Source organism: Brienomyrus brachyistius, chromosome 15 (genome assembly GCF_023856365.1).
Source record: "Brienomyrus brachyistius isolate T26 chromosome 15, BBRACH_0.4, whole genome shotgun sequence".
Classification (NCBI taxonomy): Eukaryota; Metazoa; Chordata; class Actinopteri; order Osteoglossiformes; family Mormyridae; genus Brienomyrus; species Brienomyrus brachyistius.
This window is the reverse complement of record NC_064547.1, coordinates 22143209-22168016: the sequence shown is the minus strand read 5'-3', so window position 1 is coordinate 22168016 and position 24808 is coordinate 22143209. Positions and strand designations below refer to the sequence as shown.

General features: G+C 44.4%; 1 protein-coding gene across 3 annotated transcripts in view; it reads left to right on the top strand.

Moving 5' to 3' along the window:
* The first annotated feature begins 377 nt into the window (after nt 1-377).
* Nucleotides 378-24808, top strand: part of rabgap1l (RAB GTPase activating protein 1-like) — an 81359-nt gene continuing 56928 nt past the window's right edge. Inside the window, exons 1-12 of one of the 3 annotated variants that reach the window (XM_048976455.1) lie at nt 378-520; nt 9995-10207; nt 10293-10458; nt 11298-11490; nt 12095-12269; nt 12552-12712; nt 13088-13198; nt 13785-13851; nt 18355-18457; nt 19384-19550; nt 20766-20892; nt 23900-23993. In XM_048976455.1, the coding sequence (XP_048832412.1) occupies nt 10070-10207; nt 10293-10458; nt 11298-11490; nt 12095-12269; nt 12552-12712; nt 13088-13198; nt 13785-13851; nt 18355-18457; nt 19384-19550; nt 20766-20892; nt 23900-23993 (1502 nt within the window). In that variant the 5' untranslated portion in view covers nt 378-520; nt 9995-10069. Of the gene's footprint in view, nt 521-566; nt 1082-9994; nt 10208-10292; nt 10459-11297; nt 11491-12094; nt 12270-12551; nt 12713-13087; nt 13199-13784; nt 13852-18354; nt 18458-19383; nt 19551-20765; nt 20893-23899; nt 23994-24808 lie in introns of those variants that run through there. The other 2 variants (XM_048976453.1, XM_048976454.1) reach the window with 2 other exon arrangements.

Sequence of the window (24808 nt, the reverse complement as noted above, 5' to 3'; positions counted from 1 at the left end):
AGATCTTGCATTTAAAAATTGAGAAAAAAACTGAATAGAAGAATACATTTTCTTGCTTTTTAATACAAGTACATTCATCCACACACATTAACTACTTATAGTTCACGTTAATATCCAGTTATAACCTATAGTGCTTTGTATTCATCTGTTATTAAAAACTAAATATTTCACCAGCAATTGAAAAAGGATTCAAGGAATCGTGGGGCAGAAAGGGACTCTCTGGGAAGTCAGTATCAAAGGGCAGTCACACGTGGACGGTAAGTAAGTGTTCTCGGATATGTATATACACATGATATATTCGGCCATGAAAGACGCGAAATTTAATAATTTCGCAACTTGTAAATTTGATTAAAGCACTCATAACGCGGTCCCCGTGACTGCGCACAACTGGCTATTGTGCGACGCGGCAGCTTTAAGCGCCGCGGGGGCGCGCTTGGTGACCGGGCTGTTTTGCGGACTGGGATGCGTGTGGACGAGGAGCCAGAACTGCGGCGCGGTCGGAGCTGTGCTGTTTACGCAAGTAAGTGGCCGGATAGGGGGGGAATGCGCAGCTCAGCTGATCCTTTTAAAGCTGCGATAGTGCACCGGGCCAGCCTGTAACCCCCGTACTGTGCCGCGGAGCAGTTTACGTGCTTGCTTCCCCCTGCATGCTGCGAAGATCGCCACTTCCTGCCGCTAAGTGCGGCAGTGCTCGGAGTTTCTTCCAGTCTCTCCATCCTGTAAACAGCTACGCCAGGCTCGGCCGACCGTGCTTTCCTGTCCGATTGAGCTCCCCCGATGCCGCCTGGCGGCGTGAGTCCAGCAGAGCCACGGCCGGGGTTCGCTGCGTGTCACCGCCCGTTTCCTTCCTGTCCAGCTTAGCTAGCTTGTCCGACACGGCGCTCGACTGTCTGATTTTTTTATATCATCATAAGTTTCTCGCTAATTTAATGTCAGCGATTGCTTGGCATAGTCATCCCGTACGTGGGCACTGACCTGGTAGTTAAAACAGCGTATTCCCAGGAAGGGCTTGGAGCGGACTTATCGACAGGGCTGTGCCAGATTTCATTTATCTTCGCGGTCCTGAGCGTGAGATTCTCAGGTGAGAACTTTCGTGCAATAACACAAAATAAGTTTCCTTGATTTTCTGTAAAGGTGGGGGCATTCAGGGGTTAGTTAATTTGGTTATGGGCTGCCACCCCAAGAAAAAGTAGCATGAAATTAAAATATTGAAAATTAAAAAGCATATTATCTTTTATAAACATGACATGTTGGGGTGAGTGAGTGAGTGAGTGTCTGTCTGTCTGTCTGTCTGTCTGTCTCTGTCTATCTAATCTAGTGCAGTCTAGTCCTATGCTGGGGGGAAACTAGGCCAGGTGATTTGTTTCTTCATTACTGTCAGAAGGGTAAACCGGATAAACAGGTCTAAATAAGGAATGATGCAGAAATAGCAGGAGATGCAAGACAGACAATTCTGGTAACAAAAGTGTACGTAAAATGCAGTATCCCATAACATTACCCAAGCAGAACATGCACTTTTATTCAGGCAACTGTAAAGTTGGATATAAGTTGAGAGGTTTGTCGACTGCTCCTGCAATGTTGCCCCCGGTCGTACAGTATTGTCTGGAGGGTGGGTAGTGTTCGAAAATGCGATAAACGGCTGGTTTGTGTCATATCAGCACTGCAGCATTCATGTGTGGCTGGATTATGCCCTAACCTGCTTTTGTATAAAAAAAAAAAAAAGTCAGAATGATGCAACAGTTTGGCTGGAGATTCGTTCATGCATACGATACTGTATGCCGTGCAAGGCGCTACGTTCATTCACAGGGAGACTGTAGATGGGATGCCTCTTGATGCCCTTGCTGGTTTATTTATGTGCCTTTCATGAGAAATTAATAAGAAGCAAAGTGACTGTTAACACTTTTTTTTTAAATCATTTTAAGCAAAGTTACTTGTCTCATTTAGAAACTGTCTTTGAAGCTGACTTCACTGGTATCACATCTTTCAGTCTGACCCATCTCCTTCGTGAATGACTTAACTCGTGGTGAGTGTGGGTGTGTTTCTGATTCAAGGAGTCTGTTTTTCCTGAAACGGCAGCAGGCTGGGTGACTTCTGGCCACACGCCCTTGTCGCGTCTGGTTTTGTCTCTAGAGGCGTGACAGTGTGGCCATTTTTCAGTGCTGGACGCATGCTGACTGAAACTCTTACCCGCTTCAGTACCGGAGTCTCTATCCTTCTGGATTGTTTAGCTGTAAATTTAATAGGACAGTAAGTCCAAGGTTCCGGAGCCATTATCCTTAGATACAGTTATGATGCATACCTAAACTGTTAATTGCAGTTGCGAAGGGGTGGAAAATTTCTGGAAACTTTCCTGAAACTTTCCATTGCATGGGAAGTTAAGCTGGGGAATTTTGGAAATATTCCAAGTTGGAAACTTTCCATGGAAATTAACAGGAATATATGGAAATTGACGGGAAAATTCCCAGAATTTTGCAACTCTAGTTACCAATACTATCACTATTCTGTAGGATCTGTCCCTGATAGATTGATATGGGCTCCTCTGTGATTATAAGCTACAATATTAGAGTATTTGGTTAGGAACTATTGTTTTTGTTAATACTGGTCATAAGTGAAGTGCGCTCTTCTGTTTTATATACTTGCATTTTCAGAAGAATATGCTGTTCCTGTGTTCTTAGAATAGGGTGTTGAAACAAACCCAAGGGGGCTTTGTGTAAATGTAGAAGGAGGGTCGCCATTCACTTGCAGTGTCTCCTTTAAAAAGGCCCTTAAATGGCAAATTGTTGAAGATGCATTATTTGTTTTCCTCTTTTCTGGTTCCTCAGTCGGAAGTTCCTTGTAATTGAATGAGAGTGACGGCTACCACATGACCACAGTCAATTACAGCAGGAAGAAATGTGGCTCACAGAAATCGCATGGTTACCAGGGTTTCTGACGGTCATCTTGTGGTGGTGTCCGGGTCGCTGAGTGTCCGTGACCTTTCAGGGTAGGCATAGCGTGAAGCCTGTCGTATTGTTAGTACTGTAGTTTATTTATGGGGAAGGAGTCTTTCCAAGGGAGATTTCGCTTGACAGAACATCAGTATATGTCCCTAAGGTGCTATTAATATGCTTTAAAAGATGCTGAATTTAATTTCCTACTGTTTTAGTATCATATAGTGATCAGCCGCTTATATGGGTCACTAAGTTTGGGACAAAATATTTCCTGTACAAATACAGTTTAAATAATTTGCTTGTAGTAATTAAGCAGTCTGCTTATAGTGTTCATTTTGTGTCTTTTTATACATGTAAAAAATAAAACTACGGTAATTATTGTTATCATTTTTTTAAACTTTGATAGGCCACGTTCGCCTTGCCGTAACCCGTCTGATTCCCGTTATCTACCTGTGCTGCATGCACAGAAAACATTATGGGGAAAAAGAAAATCATTTTCTCTTAATAACAAATACAGACTTATCAAAGCTTATGACAAACTGCCAAAAATGAGCCAAGGAGATTCAGCAACAGAAATACAATAAGCTCTATTTTATGTACATTACTATACTGTATTGTTCCATATTTGAATTATACACAGTTCAGTAATTTAATTTGCACAGTACTGTAATTTGAAAAGCATTTGAAATAGATGTAGGTGTACCATGTTTTGAAAGAGTCAATAAAACTCAGTAAATAGCAACTATGTCCATTTCGTTACTTTATAATCATGTAATAAATATCAATTAGATGGTAATCTCCTTGAGAAATAAAAAAGTCTATATTATATTAACAATCTGCTAATAATGATCACTTCCACCCGGACAGATGTGATCACTATAAATCTGTTTTGACTACATTTTTAGAAAATAAGTTTTTAGCGTAACTCATTACATCTTCTGTTGTAGATGGGAGTTTCGCAAAGTAGTACAGTGTCTATCTGCCCTTCACTTGTCTTTGCCATTGACCTGTTACGTTTAATGTTTGATAATGTTTAACGCTCTAAAAAGAAAATCTTTGTTCCATTTGCGGCATTTCATTGGCATTATCAGTATAATTGCTAGGTTTTTAAATGTGTATTTTTGTTTGTAGGGGGTTGCCTGGAGATTTTTGGAGCGCATTCGTACTTAATTGCTGGGTAGCTTATTTTTCTGTTTAGGATTTCGGCAGAGTGGCTTCTCACTCCCTAGGCCTCTTACAAGTCATGATTACCGTGATGCAAGTATACGGTTTAGTTGTACAATAAATCCACAATGATTATTTTCATCCTCTAAGTAATAAGTACCTTCTGCTGTAAATGCATGGAAAATTGGCTTAGTGGGGGTTGTAATTAGCAGATTGTCAGTAAATATCATAAAGCAATTGCATATATGCTACAGAAGGATCTCTGTGCTAAAAGACATGCTGAAGGTGGTTTTGAAACTTGATTTGTGTCAGACCGTGGTTGTTTGGGCAATCCTTCTCAAGATGATAACTAATAATCCTGGCCAGTAATACTATTTGCACGACAAAAAAAACATTTGTTTTGTTAAAGTGTAATCTAGAGGACATTATTAGTTGAAAATGTAGAATTTGTTACTTAGATGGGTGATTGATGTTACTTTGTAAATGGATCCTGCTCATTGCTGTTTGGATCTGACTGGCTTTTGGAGGCATCGTGCTCATTGTCCAATGGTTGGCTGGTCCCTAAGCCCCTCTATGGTCTGTGGGCGACTGTCTCCATCCCATAGTGAGCGAGTGAGCGCCCGAATACAAGAGCACTTCAGTATCTGAAATATGCTTCAATATTTCAATATTCAACTGATATTTTTTTCTTTTGCTGAGAATAGAATTGAACGGTGGTAGTTTATTTCCCAGGGGGCAATACACTCTTTGTTTACCACTATCTCCCCATGAGACGCACATGCAGGTGAGAGCAGGCTTGGGGGTCACAGTGCGGGGTTAGCCGGCGTGCACCGCCCCTGGAGCTGGGGGGTAAGGGCTTGTTTAACAGCTGACATACCTCCCCCTTTCTTCAACAGGAAGCCTGTGCGTCCTTTATATTGTGGTTGCGGACTATTTGCACCAGACAACACTAACAGGCACTATCATCAGACCTTGGTGTTCGCTTATCAGCTTATAATCAGCGTTCATCTGTTTGAAGTGTTCTACTGATACGTAACCATTGCATTCTGAGCATTTTGGGTGCTTGATACTTTATATAGTCACCTTAAGTGCCTGAATGCCCCCCCCACCCCCCCCTTTTGAAGAAGTGCTCTGCTGATGTCACTGTTTCACATTTAAATTTGTGTTCCTCGTGTTTCTTTGCACACCTGCTACCGTCACGGCCTTGTATTCATGGCTTTGGACTTTTTAAAGGGGAATTTCTTTACAATCCCCCCCCCCATGTTGTTCTCTCTGGAAAGAACGCTGGTATAAATAATGCTTCGTTCATTAGTGTTTAAATGATTTTATTGTTTTTTGTTCCCTGTCGGCCTGTAGACTGCCCGCTGGCTTTTCGCAGCTCTGTGGGTCTGTGTGCACTGAGGGTTTGAAAGTCCAGAGCAGAAGCGGGGGGGGGGGGGGGGGGGGGGGGGCATGGCGTTCCAGCTGCGGTGTTTAGGACAAATGGCTCATCAAATTTTAGTTAATTTTGATTTTCCCAGGTGTAGATTTGGGTGCCTGTCACGAAAGGTCCTTCTTCCCATAATGCATCCTGGCACCATCTCGTCCCATGAAAACATGATTCGTCAAACTGAGCCGCCCGCCTTCCATTGCTCCGTGGTCCAGCTCTGATGCTCACTTTCAGAGGTACACAGGGGTCAGTCTGGGCATTATAACTGGTCTGAGGCTATGCAGCAAGCTGTTCTGTTCCCACACCTTTCTGTCACAGCCGGCATTAACTTTCAGCAATTTGTGCAGCAATGCCCCGACTGTGCGATGGGCCCAGGTGGGCTAGGCCCCCGCTCCCCAGGAGCACCACTGAGTCTTGGGCACCCATGGCTAGTGGTGTAATGGGTCATAGTTGATCTGTGATCTGTACGGTAATTATTTAAAAATAAGTAATAAATTATAACTTCCTAAATCTCTAATTTATGGAAGTCCATAGAGGACATGCATTTACGGCTTGAAATTCGTTTCTCAACAGGGCAGAATTGCCCATTCATATGCAGCACATAGGGGGAATTCTATAGATTTTTTTGGTGGGAATGCAATAAAAAAAAACTGCAGATTCAATAGCATTAGCCATGGGATTTTTTAGTGGAATCCACTTCTTTTGATAAATGCACAGCTTTTGTCTTCCCGAGATGATAACCTTTTTGTTTTTGTGTTCTTGAGAAAACAATATTGGCTATGTTAAGATCACAAGAAAAGATGCAAAAACGTAATGGTGGATGTCCTTTATGGGCTTCCGTATGATGCAAAGCTGCAGTGACAAGATATTTGTGTCCCTCCATGTGAGGTGTTTAACCCCCCCCCCACAACTCCACTCACAAAGGACATAAAATACACTTATTTTTAATTGATTTTGAAATGAAGGTGTTCATACAATAACAATTCAGTCTATAGGTCTTGCCCAGCAGCATGGTTAAGAATCATCTGCTTAGGCCTGCAACACATCGCATGTGCGGCGTCGTGCATTGCAGCTGCAAAAAGTCTTGCTTTTCATTTTGGCGCCCCTGATAACAGATTACAGCAGCCACACTGCCTGCGTGAGACTCGCAGTTTAGGCGTCATGCCAGCGACCCCTCATCTAGCGAGTCGGGTGTGACGCCTATCTTTCATGTGCACGGTAAGCGGTTCCCAGCAAAAATAGACAGTTAAAAGATCTGTTGATAGTCATACTGACATCATAAGAGCAATATTACAGTCACAACATTGTTCAGTACGGTTTCAATGTTTAGGCTGTGTATGATGTATATATAATATAAATAATTATTTTAACCACTTTGACTATTGCATGTTGGTAAAAGAGAAAAGTTCTGTGTGTACTATATAATCGGAGCAGAAACCACAGTGGAGGCTATAATTGTATTATGACTAAGTTAACACAGCATTCGGTGAAGCAGAGTAGTTTTCAGTGCCATCTCTGACTCTGAACGAGGGGGAACAGAAAGACCACGACTGCTTGCTGTTTGAAACTGGTCTTTCAACGTTGTCTTTACCTATAACAATGGTCATCAGTAATAGAATGTTCGATTTAGAGAAATTAGAAAAGACCGTAGAGTTGACAATGCTTGCAGCCGCATCATTGCAGCAGCAGTGTAGGCAGTGTGGACGAATGCGCAGGTCTGTGATGCAGCAGGTCAGCGACTGTTCTGGGTTCCCTTTATAACATATATAAAAAACCCAATGGTGTTTTTTGTTTTACAGGTTTTATTAAACCCTTAAAACTGAAAACAAATGTAACGATGAAAGTGATAGTATTATTTCTGCCCCTCGACAAATTAGAGAGAGAATTTTTTAATCATAAGTTGGCTATGTGCTACAAGCTAAATAAACACACATTTGGGATTAGGCCAAATACTTCTATATCCACCATTTTTTTGAAGTGCCGAGGTGTTAAGGTCGCAAAGATACTGGCATCTGAAAATTGTCAACTAAGCATTTTTGTGAGCAAATGAAAAATCTTATTGAGTTTCAAACCAGTGTTTGGAGGCATCGTGTTCATCGTAACCCCTAAAGCACATGAGCTGAGACAGAGACGTTTTGGATTTTTACTATTGGCCCAGGGGCAAACAAAATTCCACGAAATGGTTCAGTTGTGATGGGGCGGCATGGTGGTGCAGTGGTTAGCACTGTTGCCTCACACCTCTGGGACCCGGGTTCGAGTCTCCGCCTGGGTTAGATGTGTGTGGAGTTTGCATGTTCTCCCCATGTCGTCCTGGGGTTTTCTCCGGGTACTCCGGTTTCCCCCCACAGTCCAAAAGCATGCTGAGGCTAATTGGAGTTGCTAAATTTGCCCATACTTTATGTGTGAGTGAATGGTGTGTGAGTGTGCCCTGCGATGGGCTGGCCCCCCATCCTGGGTTGTTCCCTGCCTCGTGCCCATTGTTTCCGGGATAGGCTCCAGATCCCCCACGACCCAGTAGGGTAAGCGGTTTGGAAAATGGATGGATGGATGGGTTCAGTTCTGAGATGGGTGAGCGTGGGTGATTTGTTGAGTTGAGCCAGAATGACCGTTTACTTTGAAACTTCTATTTGCAGTAAGAAAAATAGTTTGTCTCGAATAATTGCCGTAGTCGATGATGTCAACACTGAAAATTGGTTGACATCTATGATTTGTCAACGCAATGTTTCTTTATTTTAATAAAATTACTGTTATGATTTCTGAAATGCTTCAGTTCATTATAACTAATGTTTTCCTTTAAAATCACTATGTAGTTATGTGAGTATTCACAAACGATTCAAGTTATCGCAAACAAAAAGGTGGTGTTGCACTGTGCAGAGTGTCAGTGGCACACCAGCCTAAGTCCTGTCTATTCATGTTTATTAAATTAGCATTAGAATTGAGGGCTTTTCATATATTTCATATATAATCCAGCGTACATCACCTAACAGTTTGTTGTTGTCAAAATGAACTTAACTCAAAAGATCAAGTTCATTTTCTGGTGGAAAATTAATCGTTTAGATTAATCGACCAATCGATAAAATAGTCGATGGATTAATCTATAGAAAAATAGCCGTTAGTGGCAGCCCAGTTGGAAATGTGTATATTGGATAGTTGCACACGTTTTGAAAATGTACGTGTTTGAGGCATCTCGCATGTGGATTTGACTTAAAATTGTCGTGTATTTTTATTTTGCCTAAATACATGTTTTTTGGTCCATATCGCTCAGCCCTATGTCTGTCACAGTGCAGCTTACTCATTAAAATAAGCCAGATTCCTAAAAAAAACTAAGTAAATGACCACAAAGCATAGTTTTAATCCATTAAGCAAAGTAGATGAGAATACATTTGGAATGGGAGGCATGCATCCTTATGAAGATATGGGCTCAGATGTTATTGACATGCACAGTATTAAGAATCAGTTGACTATAATTCCTATTTTCTGCCGAAGAATTGGTTGAAACTTTGACAAGTTGGATTTGCATAAATACACAGATTTGAGCAAATATATTTACTACCATAGTATATGCACACTTCTCTCTAGATTCTGGTTTTACAGTCACATTTTCCTTAGGCAAGCACAAAGCACCAAAACAATCACAAAAAGATGTATATAAACTGGACGTGTTGTAAATTTTGTGACGCTCCAGGCATCTGCATGTGCCATTATTGTACCTGTTACAGGTCTCAGAGTTACTTTTGTCATGCAAAACATTGGTCATAATATAGTTATCTGCCTAATTAGTGGGGAAAGATTTTGCAAGTTAGGCGTCACGACGAGGACTCTGAGCGTTCAGTTAAACATAATTATTGGCTTTCGCGTTGCCAATAATTCGACCCATCCAGTACTTCTAGAAATTGCTGAGGTTGGGCAATGTGGGTGGAGGAAGGATTAGATGGGCGGAGCTAGTGATGAGGCTGTCCAGGGATTCTAATGTTGTCATTCCTACGGAGCCCTTTATAGTTTTCGTAATGTTTTCCCCAGTTATAATTGTGTGTAGATGTATAATTAATCCAGGGTAGCAGAGTGACTCACTGAGCAGTACTGATGCATCACAACCACAATGTTGTGGGTTCAAGTGGCATATATGCAGCTGTGTGTGTGTTTGCCCTGCGATTTACTGGCGTCTCAGTCAGGCTGTTCCTCTGCCAGGTGCCCTGTGCTTCCTGGGATAAGCTCCAGGCCCCCCTGCACCCTGTCCTGGATAAATGCTTGGAAGGTGGATGACTAAAATTGATCTTTATTTTCTGTTTGGTTAATGTATTAAACATGATCAAACTTGCCACACATCACACCTACAGCCAAACAATTGGGTGAAATCAGGGAACTGCCCTTTGGTTATGGTTGCGTGTATTAATGTAGCCTTTTTATTGGCAGGAGATGTTGCTATTCTGCATATTCCTCCAGAAAAATAAGTTTACCGTCTTCTGAACAGGGTAGTTCCCACCGCCAGAGGCCCGGCACTGGGAACACTGGGAACAGAGGCCCGGCACACCAGCTCTGGGTTACCATGGACGACCGCTCCTCCCTCGGCAAAGTGAGCGGCTCCACAGAATCCGTGTCGACCGTCACCAGCGAGGAGTTCGTGCTGGTCCAGCCAAGTGCGGGAGGGTCGCCTTCCTGCTCCGAGGCCAAACCCAGACTCAAGGTGCCCCCGCACGGCTTTGAGCAGATGTACAGCTGCACGGACGTGGTGTCTTGGCGAGTGCTCATGAGGGTGTGAATGTTTCCAGACGGCCTGGAACGGGAGCGAGCAGCTGCAGAGGGCGATGGAGGAGGTGCTGGAGGACGAGGGGAGAGACGAAGAGAGGCCCGCGGGAGAGCGAGAAGATACAGGAACTCCAGCTTGTAATAGACAAACCATCCCCCATAATGTCCTGCTAGATGCAGCAACAGCAGGTCAGCCTCTATCCCGCTGTAGATAAGCATGACACAGTAAAACACAATCTAAGCTAGTAAGGTCAAAGATCTTCTGACTGAAACCTCTACTGCCAGGCGAATGTCATCCTTCTATTGTTAAAATGATGGTGATGATCTTAAAATAACAACAATGTAGTATAATAATAATAATTAATAATAATAATAATAATACTGATAAACAGTTGTTCCACAAACAAGCTATTATTATTATTACAACTTATGTTTGTGGAACAGCTGTTCTCCAAGAGACCAGCTCAAAGTACTTTATGAAGAAATTAAAGAAACTGAAATAATAAAAAGCATGCAAGATGTGTAAATTTTTCAAAAAAATGCTTCGACCCATTTTTGTAGCCAAATATGATAAACTGATTGTTAAAGTTCCATTTAAGTTGAACAGCAAAATTGACGTCCCTGCTTTTAATTTGGCGTAAATAAATTGACGCTGATCTGAAAACATTAATGCTACTTTTCTGGAGGCATTTTCAAGTACTTCTGGAACTGTGTAGCGTTAATGCAGCCCTTGGAGTGCCAGTGAATGTAATGGATTTTAATAGTGACTGGATGGAAGCACTGGCTCTGTTCTCTGTGCTGGACTTGGTGCTGCACGTTTGCCAGGCGACCTCGACACTGACTTCCTCTTTTACAAGGAACTTCCTCTCCCACATGAAACTCCTGCCGATTCTGACACAATTTCCGAGACATTTACATATTTTTTTTTTTCTGCAGTGCTGATAAGGGAGAGATGGGATGGGGGAGGGGACTCGCAGTGAGCTTTTGCGTAAGAATGTATAACCAGGCCGTATCCCTTTCCTTTGTAGATGGTGAGTGTCCCCCCTTGCTGGAGGAGGACGGCGTGCAGTTTAACAAGCTCTCCTACCTGGGCTGCACCTGGGTGAAGGCCCCACGCAACGAGGCAGAGGCTCAGAGGGCCATGGCCACGCTAAAGGCGGAGAGTGCTGGTCCGGTCCCCGTCACCCTCTATGTCCCCAACGTCCCCGACGGCTCCGTTCGGTAAGGCACTCGCTCTCTACACTCGTATCTGCTTACTTAGCCTCACTCTCTGATTGGAGGCTTGACGGTCAGGTGCTCCTGATTATCCTGGTTGGTTTGATGTTCCTGTATCTCCTTCCGCTATGTTCTTTTTCTGGTCTCTCTTCTCCCCAACCCCCGTATCTTAACACCAAGGCTCTGATACACCTAAGAAATAACCCTGTTTGTTTTCTGTCCTTTGCCTGTGTCGTAGTATTCTGTCCGGTCTGAGAGAAACTCACCAAAGACAAACAAGCGGCCATTATTGTTTTGCATGACGTGCGTATCCTCATTGTCGTAACTGTGTTGAAGGCATGGAAATCTCGATAAGTCCGTTTTAAGTACTCGCTGCTACTGGGCATTTCTGAGAACGGGAAACTGTATGGCTACATGGCAAGGGATGAAAATTCAAACTATTTAAAGGAGTTATTTGCTTTTATATGAAATTTAGCATCAGATGAGAAGGACTTTTTTTTGTCAGATAATAGTTGTAGAGGAATAGATTCCTGCTTCAGACTTTGTGGAGCATCTGTGTTTTTAAACCCCCCGAGAAACAGGCCTGTCGTTTCGCCGCTGATGTCTCCAGGGTCGTGGACCAGGTGACTGGCACGGAGATCACCGCCCTGCCCATCTACAAAGTGCTGTTTTGCGCACGTGGCCAGGAGGGGACGCCAGAGAGCGACTGCTTCTGCTTCACGGAGAGCTACCGCAGCAGCGAGGACTTCCAGATCCACGTCTTCTCTTGCCACATCAAGGAGGCTGTGAGTGTCCCTGTGGGCCGGGTGGCACGTCCCCCCCCCCCCCCCCCCCGCACTCACTGGGGACTTGCCGTCCCTCAGTATCCCTTTCATTCCCTGCTAGGGTGGTGGTGTCGTTTTTGTTGTGGTGACGTGTGTAGTGATGTTGGGGTTCGGTGAGTAGCTCTATGGTCAAACCGATAGAGGGTGATAGAGGAACTTGGCTTTGTGACCTGTCACTTTGGTTAACCAGCGGCCTGTGGTCTCTCGCTGACTTGTCCTCTCTCGCCCTCTCCCTCTGTACAGGTCTGCCGTATCTTGTACAGCTTCTCCACGGCCTTCCGGCGCTCCTGTAAACCTGCCCCAGATGTGAGAGACTCCACCCCACCCCTCTCCCCAGACGGCGACACCTTTACTTTCGTGGTATCGCTGGAGGTGCGTGAGGATGACGGCAAAGGCAACTACAGGTCAGGACCAAGCTCTCCACCCCAGTGTTTTGTTGTTGCCATGGCGATGATGTTGGCCAGTCAGTCCAGACAATTAGCTGCCCCAGTCCTCTTGGTGTGTTAATTAATTTTTAATTATTATTCTATTCTACCTCTAACTTTAGTAAGCTGTATATTGCTTATTTAACTGTAATTAAAATTGAGTCGTACGCTACACTGACCCTTACTGGTCTTAAAAATGACATTTTAAGAGAACAGTGCCATCGTTTTCATCTCTTTCCGATACATACACATAATTCATGTTTACCTGGAAATCCAGCCAGTCAGGCAGGCGTTCTGCTTTTATAAGGTTCTCCACCCTTCTCTAAGGACCCCTCCTCTATGTTTGACTTGCAGCCCCGTCCCAAAGGACCGCGAGAAGTTCTACTTCAAGTTACGGCAAGGTGTGCAGAAGAAGGTGGTAGTCACCGTCCAGCAGCTGAGCAACAAGGAACTGGGCATCGAGAGGTGAGACCGTGAAGACCGCTGTGGTGCATGTGTGGCCTAGATGGTACCTGCAGGTGCCAGTTCCTACTGCAGGAGTGTTTGGCCATCGCAATTGGACACAGAGCGATTGGGGAAATCCCATAGTGTCCATGGTTGGTTTTGAAAGTCAATTTTCTGGAAGTGAAACGGAGCATTATTACAATAGGTAACTACACAGAAGTTACACGGACGGGAACTTGTTCCTCCGTGTTGTGAAACATGTTTAGGGCTTTTGCATCGTGGACTTCAATTCTGCCTTTTATTACTCAAGGACAGATACTGGGTTTTTTGGCTGTATGGAAATGCCGCCCTTTAATTTGAGAGTGGAAGCTCAACATCAGCTGTGGAAATTACGAAACTAAGCATGTGGGAAAGTGATGTATTTTGTTGACTAAAAAATAAGTTGATTGAGAGCCCATGCTTACCCCTACTTACAGTGCAGTTTAGGGGCTACTGAAGGTGAAATTTTAAAGGCGACCACAAGATGGTGCATGGGTTCTAAGAAGAGCGTGATGATTTTTTTGTTTGAAGCATGGCGTTAACTCTTGTGTGCATGTTTGTGCTTTAGGTGCTTTGGAATGCTACTCAGTCCAGGCCAGAAGGTCCGGAACAGCGACATGCATCTCTTAGACATGGTGAGAATCCTGTTATTCCTCTTTATCTAATAACCCCCTTTGCAAAAAAAGTTGGGACGCTGTGTAAAACACAAATAAAAACAGAATGCAATGATTTATTAATAATATAAACTCATATGTAATTGAAAATGGAAGAACGGCAGCATATCAAATGTTACAACCGGGAAATGTTATGACAAATATTAGCAAATATTCGATGCCAGGAACATGTTTAAATAAAGTTGGGACGTTGGCTTGTTTACCACTGTGTTGCATCACCTCTTCTTTTAACACTCTGAAAATGATTGGGAACTGAGGAGACCAGTTGATGGATGTTTTACAAGTGAAATTTTGTCCCATTCTTGTCTAATATAGGATTTCAGCTGCTCGGGGTCTCCTTTGTTGTGTTTTCCGTTTCATGATGCGCCAAATATTTTCAGTGGGTGACAGGTCTGGACTGCAGGCAGGCCTGTCCAGCTCCCGCACTCTTCTACTATGGGGTCATGCTGCTATAATATGTGCAGAATGCGGTTTGTCATTGTCTTGCTAAAATACACAAGGCCTTCCCTGAAAAAGGTGTCTGGACGGCAGGATGTGTTGCTCCTGAGCCTGTATATATATCGTTCAGCATTAATGGTGCCTTCCCAGATGTGCAGGCTACCTAAGCCACTAATGCCGCCCCATACCATCACGGATGCTGGCTTTTGAACTGTCCGCTGATGAGAAGCTGGATGGTCCCTCTCCTCTTTAGCCTGGAGGATGCGGCGTCCACGATTTCCGAAAAGAATTTGAAATTTTGATTGGTTAGTCCACAGGACAGTTTTCCATTTTGCCTCAGTAGATCTTAAATGAGTTTGGGCCCAGAGAAGTTGGTGGCATTTCTGGATCATGTTTACCATGCAAAGAAAAAAAACATATCTAGAGTTTCATCCTGCATTTGTAGATGCAGCGACAAACTGTGCTGTAAGACGGCGGTTCACAGGGTGGTAAAACTCTCCCCATCTTCACTGCACAGACTCTTCCTTTCCTGTAGGCCCTTTTTCTAACCAGTCATCTTACTGATCTGTTGCCAGTTAACCTATTTATTTGTGAGATATTCAGTCAGGTGTTTTGTTTTAGTGTTACACTTTTCCTATCTTTTGTTGCCCCTGTCCCAACTTCCATTAAACATGTTTCTGGCATCAAATTGAAATTGAATGTATATTTGCCATAAAACGATGCATTCAGTTTCAACAATGGATATATTTTGTCTTTGTTCTACTCCCAATGTAATATGGGCTTATATGATTTGCTAATCATTGCATTACATTTTGCAGCATCCCAGCTTTTTGGAAACTGGGTCTGTCTGCATCACAGTCCTGGAGGTCAAATATCACGAAAACAGAATAGAATGTGAAAAATATTTCTTGTCGTTTCTTCTCTCTGATCTGAGCAATTATGCATAAAATCAAGTTAATCGGTTACTGTAGATCTCATGGATCCCTGGATCCAATCAGGGTATACTAAATGGTTTCAGGAAAAAAAAATACACTTGTCCCTAGGAGGTCCCTCAGTTGATCAGTGCATTTATAAACTTTGTCAACACGAACACAGGGAATTACAAACAGGATCTGGGATGAGGTTGTGACGCGATATATAACTGATCAGTCATGGGAAGGAACACATGGTCATAAAACAAGTCGTCCTTAGAGACGGGTGTCGGCGTGTCGAGGGTGGTGGTCAGGGGGGGTCCGGGCGAACCCCCTCACCACCATAACGCAGATTCGCTCCTCTGTGGCTGGGGCGACGGGGTGCAGAGGACACTGCAAGCCTGACTGTTTCATAAATCTGGCCTGAATGGGAAAGGGGCTAAGAAAAAGCTATTGTTTGGGGAGGGGGGCTGGGGCGACACCTTCCGTAACAGCCAGGAGGTCTCGGAGACCCTGAGTGGGGGGCTTTTGTGGCCCGATGGCGATGCAGAGCGCTGCGATTGGCACAGGGCTGGTACGACGTGTCATCCTGTGAATGGCAGCAGTGCATTATGGGGATGGAATGCCAGGCAGTGCCAGTCGCAGAGAGATACCCAGGGCCGGCCTGATGCCATCTGCAGGAGAAACTCTCCCCTATAACACATAAAGGGCAGTTTTCTGCTTTGGCAGTATGAAGTAGCCGTTACCAGAGGGATGGAATCCTAGAGAATCCCTTTTATTCCCATAGAGGAATGGGAAGAATGCAGAGGACTTGTATTGTTTGTAGGCATATTGCATGACCAGGCAGACATTCCTGTGCACACAGCGCCCCCTGTCACTTCACAGTGGAAATGGCAGCACTTCTGTACTGCTTTGCTAGGTGTGTGATTCACCCTGTTAATCTGAAAGTAGGTGACCAGCAGAGGTGGGTAGAGTAGCCAAAAATTGTACTCAAGTAAGAGTATAGTTACTTTAGAAAAATATGACAAAAGTAAAAGTACTCATCTAAATAATTACTTGAGTAAGAGTAAGAAAGTACTTAGTGAAAAAACTACTCAAGTATTGAGTAACTTGAGTAACTTTTGATTTGTTTCAGAGCATGAATGTAATCAAATAGACAAAAACAAAATAGCAATGCAAATTCTTTAACTAAAACAATAACGTTTTCACAAAATGACAAAATATTAAACAGAAATTAAAGCAAATTCAACCACAGGAAATGCTAATAACATCGTAACAATAACAATAGGATTATACGGAGGAACAGGCTGTGCATTTTGTGTGTGTGTGTGTGTCTGTCTGTGAGGCTGCAGTGTGATAAATTACTCAAAAGCAATGTACATTTGACAGTTATTTATGACGTTATTACGTTATAAAATCCACAGCCAAAACACATATACTACAACATACCGCAACGTGCTTCCTCAAGTTCGAAGTCGAGTTCTTGTAGGTTGAAATGTCGACACGCTTAGGCAGACACGTAAGACAGTGCATGACATAGCTGTTCTGTTTTATAGTCTGTAATGAAAACATTGATCGAATGTGAGGCCAGGGGTGTTCTGCTTCTTCTGGTTCAAAATCACACGCCGTTGTTTGCGCCATTGTTTTCTCCTTTCAGTCACTGCTCTGTGCGGCGCCGCGTAAATTTTGTGTGGTCATGTGACTGTATGGCTCCATTTGATTGGTGAAACTGAGTGACGCGTCATTAGCTACATTTGATTGGCGAAAAAGAATCATGTGACAGAACCCTTGGACTAGTATGACAAAAAATCACCTATGTAGCGAATAACAGATTATTAAAATGAAAGTAGCGAGTAGCGAGCAACATATGTCTTAGAATAACGGAGTAAAAGTACCGTTTCTTGAAATTTCTTACTCAAGTAAGAGTAAAAGAATCATGCATTAAAACTACTCTTACAAGTACAATTTTTCCAAAAAGTTTACTAAGTAAATGTAATGGAGTAAATGTAACGCGTTACTACCCACCTCTGGTGACCAGAACTTGTCACGTTGTCATGTTGGGATGGTGGATATTATTGTGATGATATACATGTAAAAATTATATTTTTTTATGCATTTGCTTCTGACCAGATGTTAAATGTCTGCCACAGAGCGCTATTTATGTAAGAAATTAATCTGCATTTTTTTTTCTTACGAAATAAGTTTGCTGGAAAATACATCGTGCTGACTAATGCTTTTAAAAATATTTATCTTTCAGGCTGTCCTTCTGAAAATAACTAGTTTATTACTCAGGTCTGACATATTTTTCTTCAAAAGGATGTTGGCTATTATATTAGCTAGCTGATATTAAATAGAGGTGTGACTTTTGACCAGTAATAGTAGTAAGGAATCATCATTAGTTAGGCGTTGTATCAAAAATTGTTTTCCTTACTCGGAAAACACAGATAATAGATAGCTAGCCATATTAGTACTAACGTATCAGTATTAAATTGCTAGCCGTATTTGTTACATAGGTGATAGTCTAGGTTTTTTTAAATATCTATTACATGGAGTGGCATGGTGGTGCAGTGGTTAGCACTGTTGCCTCACACCTCTGGGACCCGGGTTCGAGTCTCCGCCTGGGTTACATGTGTGCAAAGTTTGCATGTTCTCCTCATGTCATCGTGGGGTTTCCTCCGGGTACTCCGGTTTCCCATCACAGTCCAAAAACATGCTGAGGCTGATTGGAGTTGCTAAATTGCCCATAGGTGTGCATGTGTGAATGAATGGTGTGTGAGTGTGCCCTGCGATGGGCTGGCCCCCCATCCTGGGTTGTTCCTTGCCTCGTGCTCATTGCTTCCGGGATAGGCTCCTGACTCCCCGCGACCCAGTAGGATAAGCAGTTTAGAAAATGGATGGATGGATGGTTAATCGTACCATTCCTGTTAGACATTACATTCAGTATTGTGTCAAAATGTAACATCAGCGTTACGTACTGATGAAACGGCTGTATATTTCTGTCACGGTGAAACAATGCAAGGTCGATTTAAAATATGGGCTTTTTTTATGTGTTTGCGTGCCGGTCCTTGTGCACGTCTGTTTATTTACGTTTTTATTGTGTGTCTCTAAATGTCAGGAGTCAATGGGGAAGAGCCTGGATGGGAAAGCCTACGTGATCACAGGCACCTGGAGTCCGAACGCCCCCACGTTCCAGGCGCTGAACGAGGACATGCCTAAAGGTGAGGTCGCCCTGTCAGAGAGGCGCTGCGTCGGCTTGTTACCGGAATTCCTGAGCGCCCAGGGCTGATCTTGTGCTTGGGGGCCGTCGCACTGAAAGTCGGCAGCTCTCAGCACTCGTAATTACCTCTGACAGTGCATTGTTCTGTATCTGAATATATAATATTATGGCAAATACGCTACTTTGTGTGCTGTCTCTGCTAGAAGACCCTCACGATGCCTGTCAGTGTTTTCAGTAATTAAGTGTGATATACCTGAACGTGACCGTTAATTGTGACTCACCTGAATGTAATCCTGCACTTTTCTTTGGGATCATCCCTTGCTCCACCTCTGCAAATGCCCTGATGTATTAAAAATGACACTCGAGTGGTTGAAGGGAATGGCTGACATGTTATTGAAACCCTTCTGGTCGTCCCCAAGCTGCTGTCACCCTTCAGAAGATGAGTGGCCTCATAGTAACTGAAGCTTACAGATATACCGTGTCCCACAGCATCCTTCCGAATCAGGATTTCACGCTCCGCTCTAACGGTGTAATTGGAATCTATTTTTAGGCTTGTTTTTTTTTTTTTTTTCTTCCCTTGAAAGGTTTGAGTCTCTTTATTCGTCCTGTTAATTAAAATAGTAAAATCTCCTTGGTGTGAAATAGGTTTGTTTTCCTCTTGTCCACGGCTTGATAATTAGACTTGTTTAGAAGACTTTTAACGGACGTAATTATTTTTACCATCAGCTGGTAACGGTGCACACGGTAAGGTGGAATGCTGCCTTCCACTGAACTGGAGTGCCGGACTGGATTGGATTTAAACCGGATGGCTGATTGTAAACTGTGACCCAGAAATGACTGCATCTCCTTCTGTGGTTTGCGGCCTCTTCGAGGGGCACCCAAGTCCCAGCTGAAGTCTTCTCCACCCTCCCCCCCCCCCCCCCACAGACAAACAGGTATACATGACAGTGGCGGTGGACCTCGTGGTGACAGAGGTGGTAGAGCCGGTCCGTTTCCTGATGGAGACGCTGGTGAGGGTCTATCCGGCCAACGAGAGGTTCTGGTACTTCAGCCGGAAGGCCTTCACTGAAACCTTCTACCTCAAGCTGAGACAGGTATGTCTGGGTGGGGGGGGGGGGGGGGGGGGGGGGGCGTTACATCCAGGGGTGACCCATGTGACCCTTTGTTTCTTGCTTTTTGACTTTTGTCATGCGACAAAAGTCGCATGACAATGTAAAGTTCGTTCAGGTGTTAGACTTATCCAGAAGGCTAAAGAAGGCAGGTCTCTGTGCGGGGGGTGGAAAAACCCGCAACTTCCCCCGCCGGAGCCCCTCATGCGGCAAATGGAGCCTCTGTGTTATCGGCAGCTAATAAGGGGCCAACTCTCGTTATCCTGCCGGGCTAATGAGGGCCGCAGCCTCCATCGCCGCCTGATTGGCTGCATCGCTATCTCATCGTGGAGGGGGAGCGAGTGCCCGCGCTCCAGTCGACAGCTAATTAAAAGATATAGCATTACGGTGTTAGTGCAGCATCCATTCCCGCTTATTACTGCATGCTTATTTATTTATTTTAAGCAAGGGGAATTTGCGAATCATTGTCATCGCTGTTAATAAATGTGCGGTTTATATCTTGGCGCTGGTACCAGCCGCAGGCTGTGACAGACGTTGCTTGCTGCGTTTGGAGCCGCAGGGTGTGGCGAACTTTGGCTTAGGCACCCATGAGGGCACGGAGATGGCTGGCGGCCCACCACCACGAAATGACACGTTCTGAAACCACATGTCGATGTATGACAGTCAAATGCTCAGTCATTTTTTGGGTGATTCATCTGTAAAAATGCATCATCATTTCCCAAGTTCCCAGCTCGATGAATATATTAACGGCGGTCGCAGTTCTCTTTTTTGAGTTATGCCATCTACATTTGCGGCCATGCTCATCATTGCCTTCCCTGACTCTCCCCCGACTCTCTGTTTACTCTCCCCCCCATCTCTCCCCTGACTCTTCCCTCGACTCTTCCCCCCGACTCTCTTGACTCTTCCCCATCTCTCCCCCACCTTTCCCTTTACTCTCCCCCGACTCTTTCTTGACTCTTCCCCTGTCTCTCCCCCGACTTTCCGTTTACTCTTCCCTCAACTCCTCCCCCGACTCTTCCCCCGACTCTCCCCTAACTCTCCCTTTACTCTCCCCCGACTCTCCGTTTACTCTTCCCTCAACTCCTCCCCCGACTCTTCCCCCGACTCTCCCCTAACTCTCCCTTTACTCTCCCCTGACTTTTCCCCCAACTCTCCCTTCACTCTCCCCTGACTCTTCCCCCGACTCTCTTGTACCCCCAGAGCAGCCAGAAGGGCAGCCAGGGAGATGCCATTTTCGAGGTGGTGAGCCTGCAGAGAGAGACGGAAAGGGCAAATGGGACGCAGGACCGGCTGCGGTCCACTGGCGAGGAAGAGGAGCAGGAGGAAGGTAGAGCACGTTTGTTTATTTCTATGTGGTGCAATACAGTTACTCCACAATATCATGTCATCTGAGGACATGCACTGGAGCAGTGATGGCGCAGTAATTCAGATTTCACAGAACACGTTGTGAACTCTATTTTGGAATATCTTCAGGTGTCTAACTTAAAAGGAGGGACAAAAAAAACACCAACCTTTCACCTTGCCTTTCGTGTGAGCCTGTTTGATCGCAAACCCTGGGTTGCTGTTATTTCATTTGGGGAACGTTTTATATTTAGATGCGATTTTGGCATGCGGCGTCACATTACAAAATGAGATGATCAGTCCTGGCCCATTTTGGCCCTCCCCCTTATTTTGGCAATCGTGAATCAACTGTGAAATTTAATTTTGTTGCATTTGGAGCGCTGCTCGGGGTGGAGAGATGTCTGCCGTTTTTAGCGTTTTTAAGGGCCTGTTTTTGACAGCTGGCCACGCAGGGTGGAGATGAGGCAGCATCAGCCCTTAACCGGCCCTTTCTCAGAGCTCCGTCTCCGTTTAGGCAGCCAGGCCGGCGTGCCCCTGGTTAAAAACCGCACAGAGCATGCTGGACTCGCCATGCACATGCGCTGCTGCAGGTTTTCTGCATCCTTTTGTTTTTTAGGACGCGACACCTTTCAGTGCATCCTGGTTTAAAACACAATTTATGCCTTTTTTGGGTAGACAAACAACCTTTTCCACATTTTTGGACGGTTTCTTTCTTATTCCCATTGATGGATGTGTCTTGGAACGACAGCCCCCAAGTCAGTTACAGCATTAGAGTAGTAAATACAGTTCCTAAGTGCTGAAATATCAGTATCGCGATGCCTCGTGTCGACATCCCCGGAGAAGGGAAGCCGACAGGAGTCTTTGATCTTCCTGCAGTATTGTAGGTGAATGTTGCACGTTTGGCTGCCCTGCATCGTGCTAGCGTCTTGTGTAAGGCATACTTAGCCCCGGGCCACGTGTCTCCAGCTTCCAGGCTATTTGGATAAGCAGTTTCTGAAAAGAGACTGGATGGAAGGTATCCAGAAATAACCCCCCCATACATCACCGTGAAGCCGGTGTCAGTATGTTTCCAGCTAATAGGCGGCGTGCGCCGTGCGTAAAGGATTTATCGTGGTGTGTGTCTGTTCATGCATCAGCAGTAAGTGTGTTTGAGTGAAAAATACGCCAAGCGTGTATTTGGACTGGAGGTCTGGGTGCCGTCGAAATATCGCTTGACAGAAACTCAGATTTTTTGTTTTTTGGAGAAGGCTTGCAGAGGGGATGCAATTTTTAAATGTTTACGCAGTAGAAATGATAAAATCAGATTTTGATGACGCGCGACGTGCTGTAGCGTTATTTTAATCTGCCGTCATGTGGAATTAAGATTGAACAGTCTGTCCTGAAAGCTGACTGGGTCAGACCCTTCTTGCCGTGCCTTGACCTGTACATCTGGTCTCCGGTCGCGATGATATTACACCTCATTTGATGGAGGCCCAAAAGGGGCCGAAATCCCAAAAATGGGGGCCAGTGGGGGGGGGGGGGGTCAAAGAGCACCGGTCACCTTCCAGTTACAAGAACAAAAATAACAGCGACCCGTCCATGCATTAGCCACTCTCAGGGACGGCTGTGCTTCTCCTTCGGAAATCTCTCATAAGAATTATATCCTGATTTGATCTCGAGTTATTTTCAGCGTATTTGTTTATGTTCATCTATCTGTCTGTCCGTCTTGTATTTTGTAAGAAGTACCGATATTACGCTGTAAGGCATTTGCAACGTGTCTCAGAGGTGCCCATGTTGGGTAGTAATATAGTAACTATAGTAAATAACGGGAGCATTGCTGGTTCTGCCTTCCACTGTAAATAACGTTCCCAGTGTTGGCTACGACGCGGCCATTCTGCTTCTAACGCAGCTCAGCGGTCGGGCTGTTGGCACGTAATGTTCGTTATGCAGTAAAAAAAAATAAATAAAAGGTTACATATGTGGTACCGGCCACCCGTTCGTTTTGAAGCATGGTACTTCTGTAAGTGGAGAGATGATGAATAAAGGAAAGATGGGATGGGGGGCGGACAGGCCGCCCACAGCCAAATCCATACAGAATGTGCCGTCATTGCAGACAGTCCCCCCCCCCCCCCCCCCAGTGTGTCGCTATGAGGGAGCCATTCTAAGCCTTTTTCTGAGGAATAAAATGTCTCCCAGTGTCCTCAGAAGAGCATTGAGGGTCCTGCTGGAGGTCGGTGCTGCTTCACATTGTGTGAGCTTAGCGTTTGCATTTCATGCGACACCGGCTCCCGATAGCAGAATCTCAGTCTGTTTGCTGAAGCATTCATGGTCACCTAACGGTCGCGCGGTCGCAGGGCCTACTGCAAGCTTATTCCATTCCTGTCACAGTCGATGTGTTGATCTCCTGTTCCTTCTTTGTGATTCCTGTTTCTGATTTAATTTTGCCTGTTTGGTAAAAGTGCTTTTTTTTTGGCATGGTATATGATGGTGTCAATGCTGTTTGATTGTCTGACCAGCAGGTGGAGTAATGGTTAAGGGTATTGACTTGAAGTCTCAGGGTGCTGCCTGCTATTGTACTGAGAAAAGGGCCTTTCATGTTGACCTGCTGGCAAGTAGAAATTACATTGTACACATTACAGTGGGTAAATGTGGCCCCTAAGCTACAGTTTGTGGATGAAGATTTTAAGCGTGTTGGTTTTTCAGACCAGGGGTCTGTAACAAAGCAGGATTTCTCTCTTAGTGGATAACTTAGTGGATACAAGGTAGTCTTGATTTAACGTAAGTGAATTGAGATAGAGGCCATTTCAACTGGAATACCTTAAATCTGTTAATATATGTTTACAAATAGTATTTCTAACAAATGCATTCTTTTACCTGTATAAATGTTTTTGTGTGATTAGCTGCTTGGTATAAATCGTGCTGTTTGCTCACGCGTGCCAGGTTCCTCATTACTTTTGCAGTCACTTAGGTGGCTTTGGTCCCTCATCTTAGCCACCTGCACTCTTCCCCTGTAGACAGCGACAATGAGATCTCTAGTGGCACCGGTGACGTTTCCAAGGATTGTCCAGAGAAGATCCTGGAGTCTTGGGGTGGGATCCTCAACAGATGGTGAGTGGAAGTCTAAGGTTGAGTCCGCAATGTCAAATGTTGGATAATGTGTATAAAACCGACAAAGAAAACTCTTAGGATCAGATAATAAATCAGCTGCTTAAAATATTTAACACCGGTATAATTAGCAGTGATTTTTCCACACTCTAATAAATTTGCTGTTTATTCGTTACTATTATAAATTACTATTAACTTAATTTATTATTTTTTTATATTCATGCTATCACATTTTGCATGGAAAGAAATATTTTGAGCCATGTCCCATACACGTTCCTGTGTCTGTGGTGGGGGGCAAGAAAAAATGTTATTTGAATAATGCGCATAATTCCGCCGGAAATGCCGACTCCCCACCACCGTCAGAATGGCTGTGACCCCCAGGCTGTGCAAGGGTGAAACACAAAGGTGCCAGGCTGTTTGCTAGAAAGTACAGAATCATAAAGGAGGGTCACAGACAGCTAAAGAGATGAATAATTAAATGTCACGATACGAATGAAATGTAGCACGAGGCCTTTAATTCCGCCTGCTAGTTTTGGCGCCGCTGACTGCTGGCCACTTCAGCGGGCGCCGCTCAGGCGATCGGCAGAACCCCGGCGAAAGCGTTTTCGGGATTTCTAACACATAATGAAAACACATCTCCACATGCAGAATCATCTCCTGCGTCCCCTCTGCTGTAATGGAAGCGCACGGTGTCGCACATACCTGGGAAATAGGCTGTTCTCATGGCTTAGCTGTCATGCAGCATTCCGTGACTTTGTTTCACTTTAAGTAAAATTCACTCAAAATGCAATAGAGAATTTGCCCCTGTCAGTGGCTGC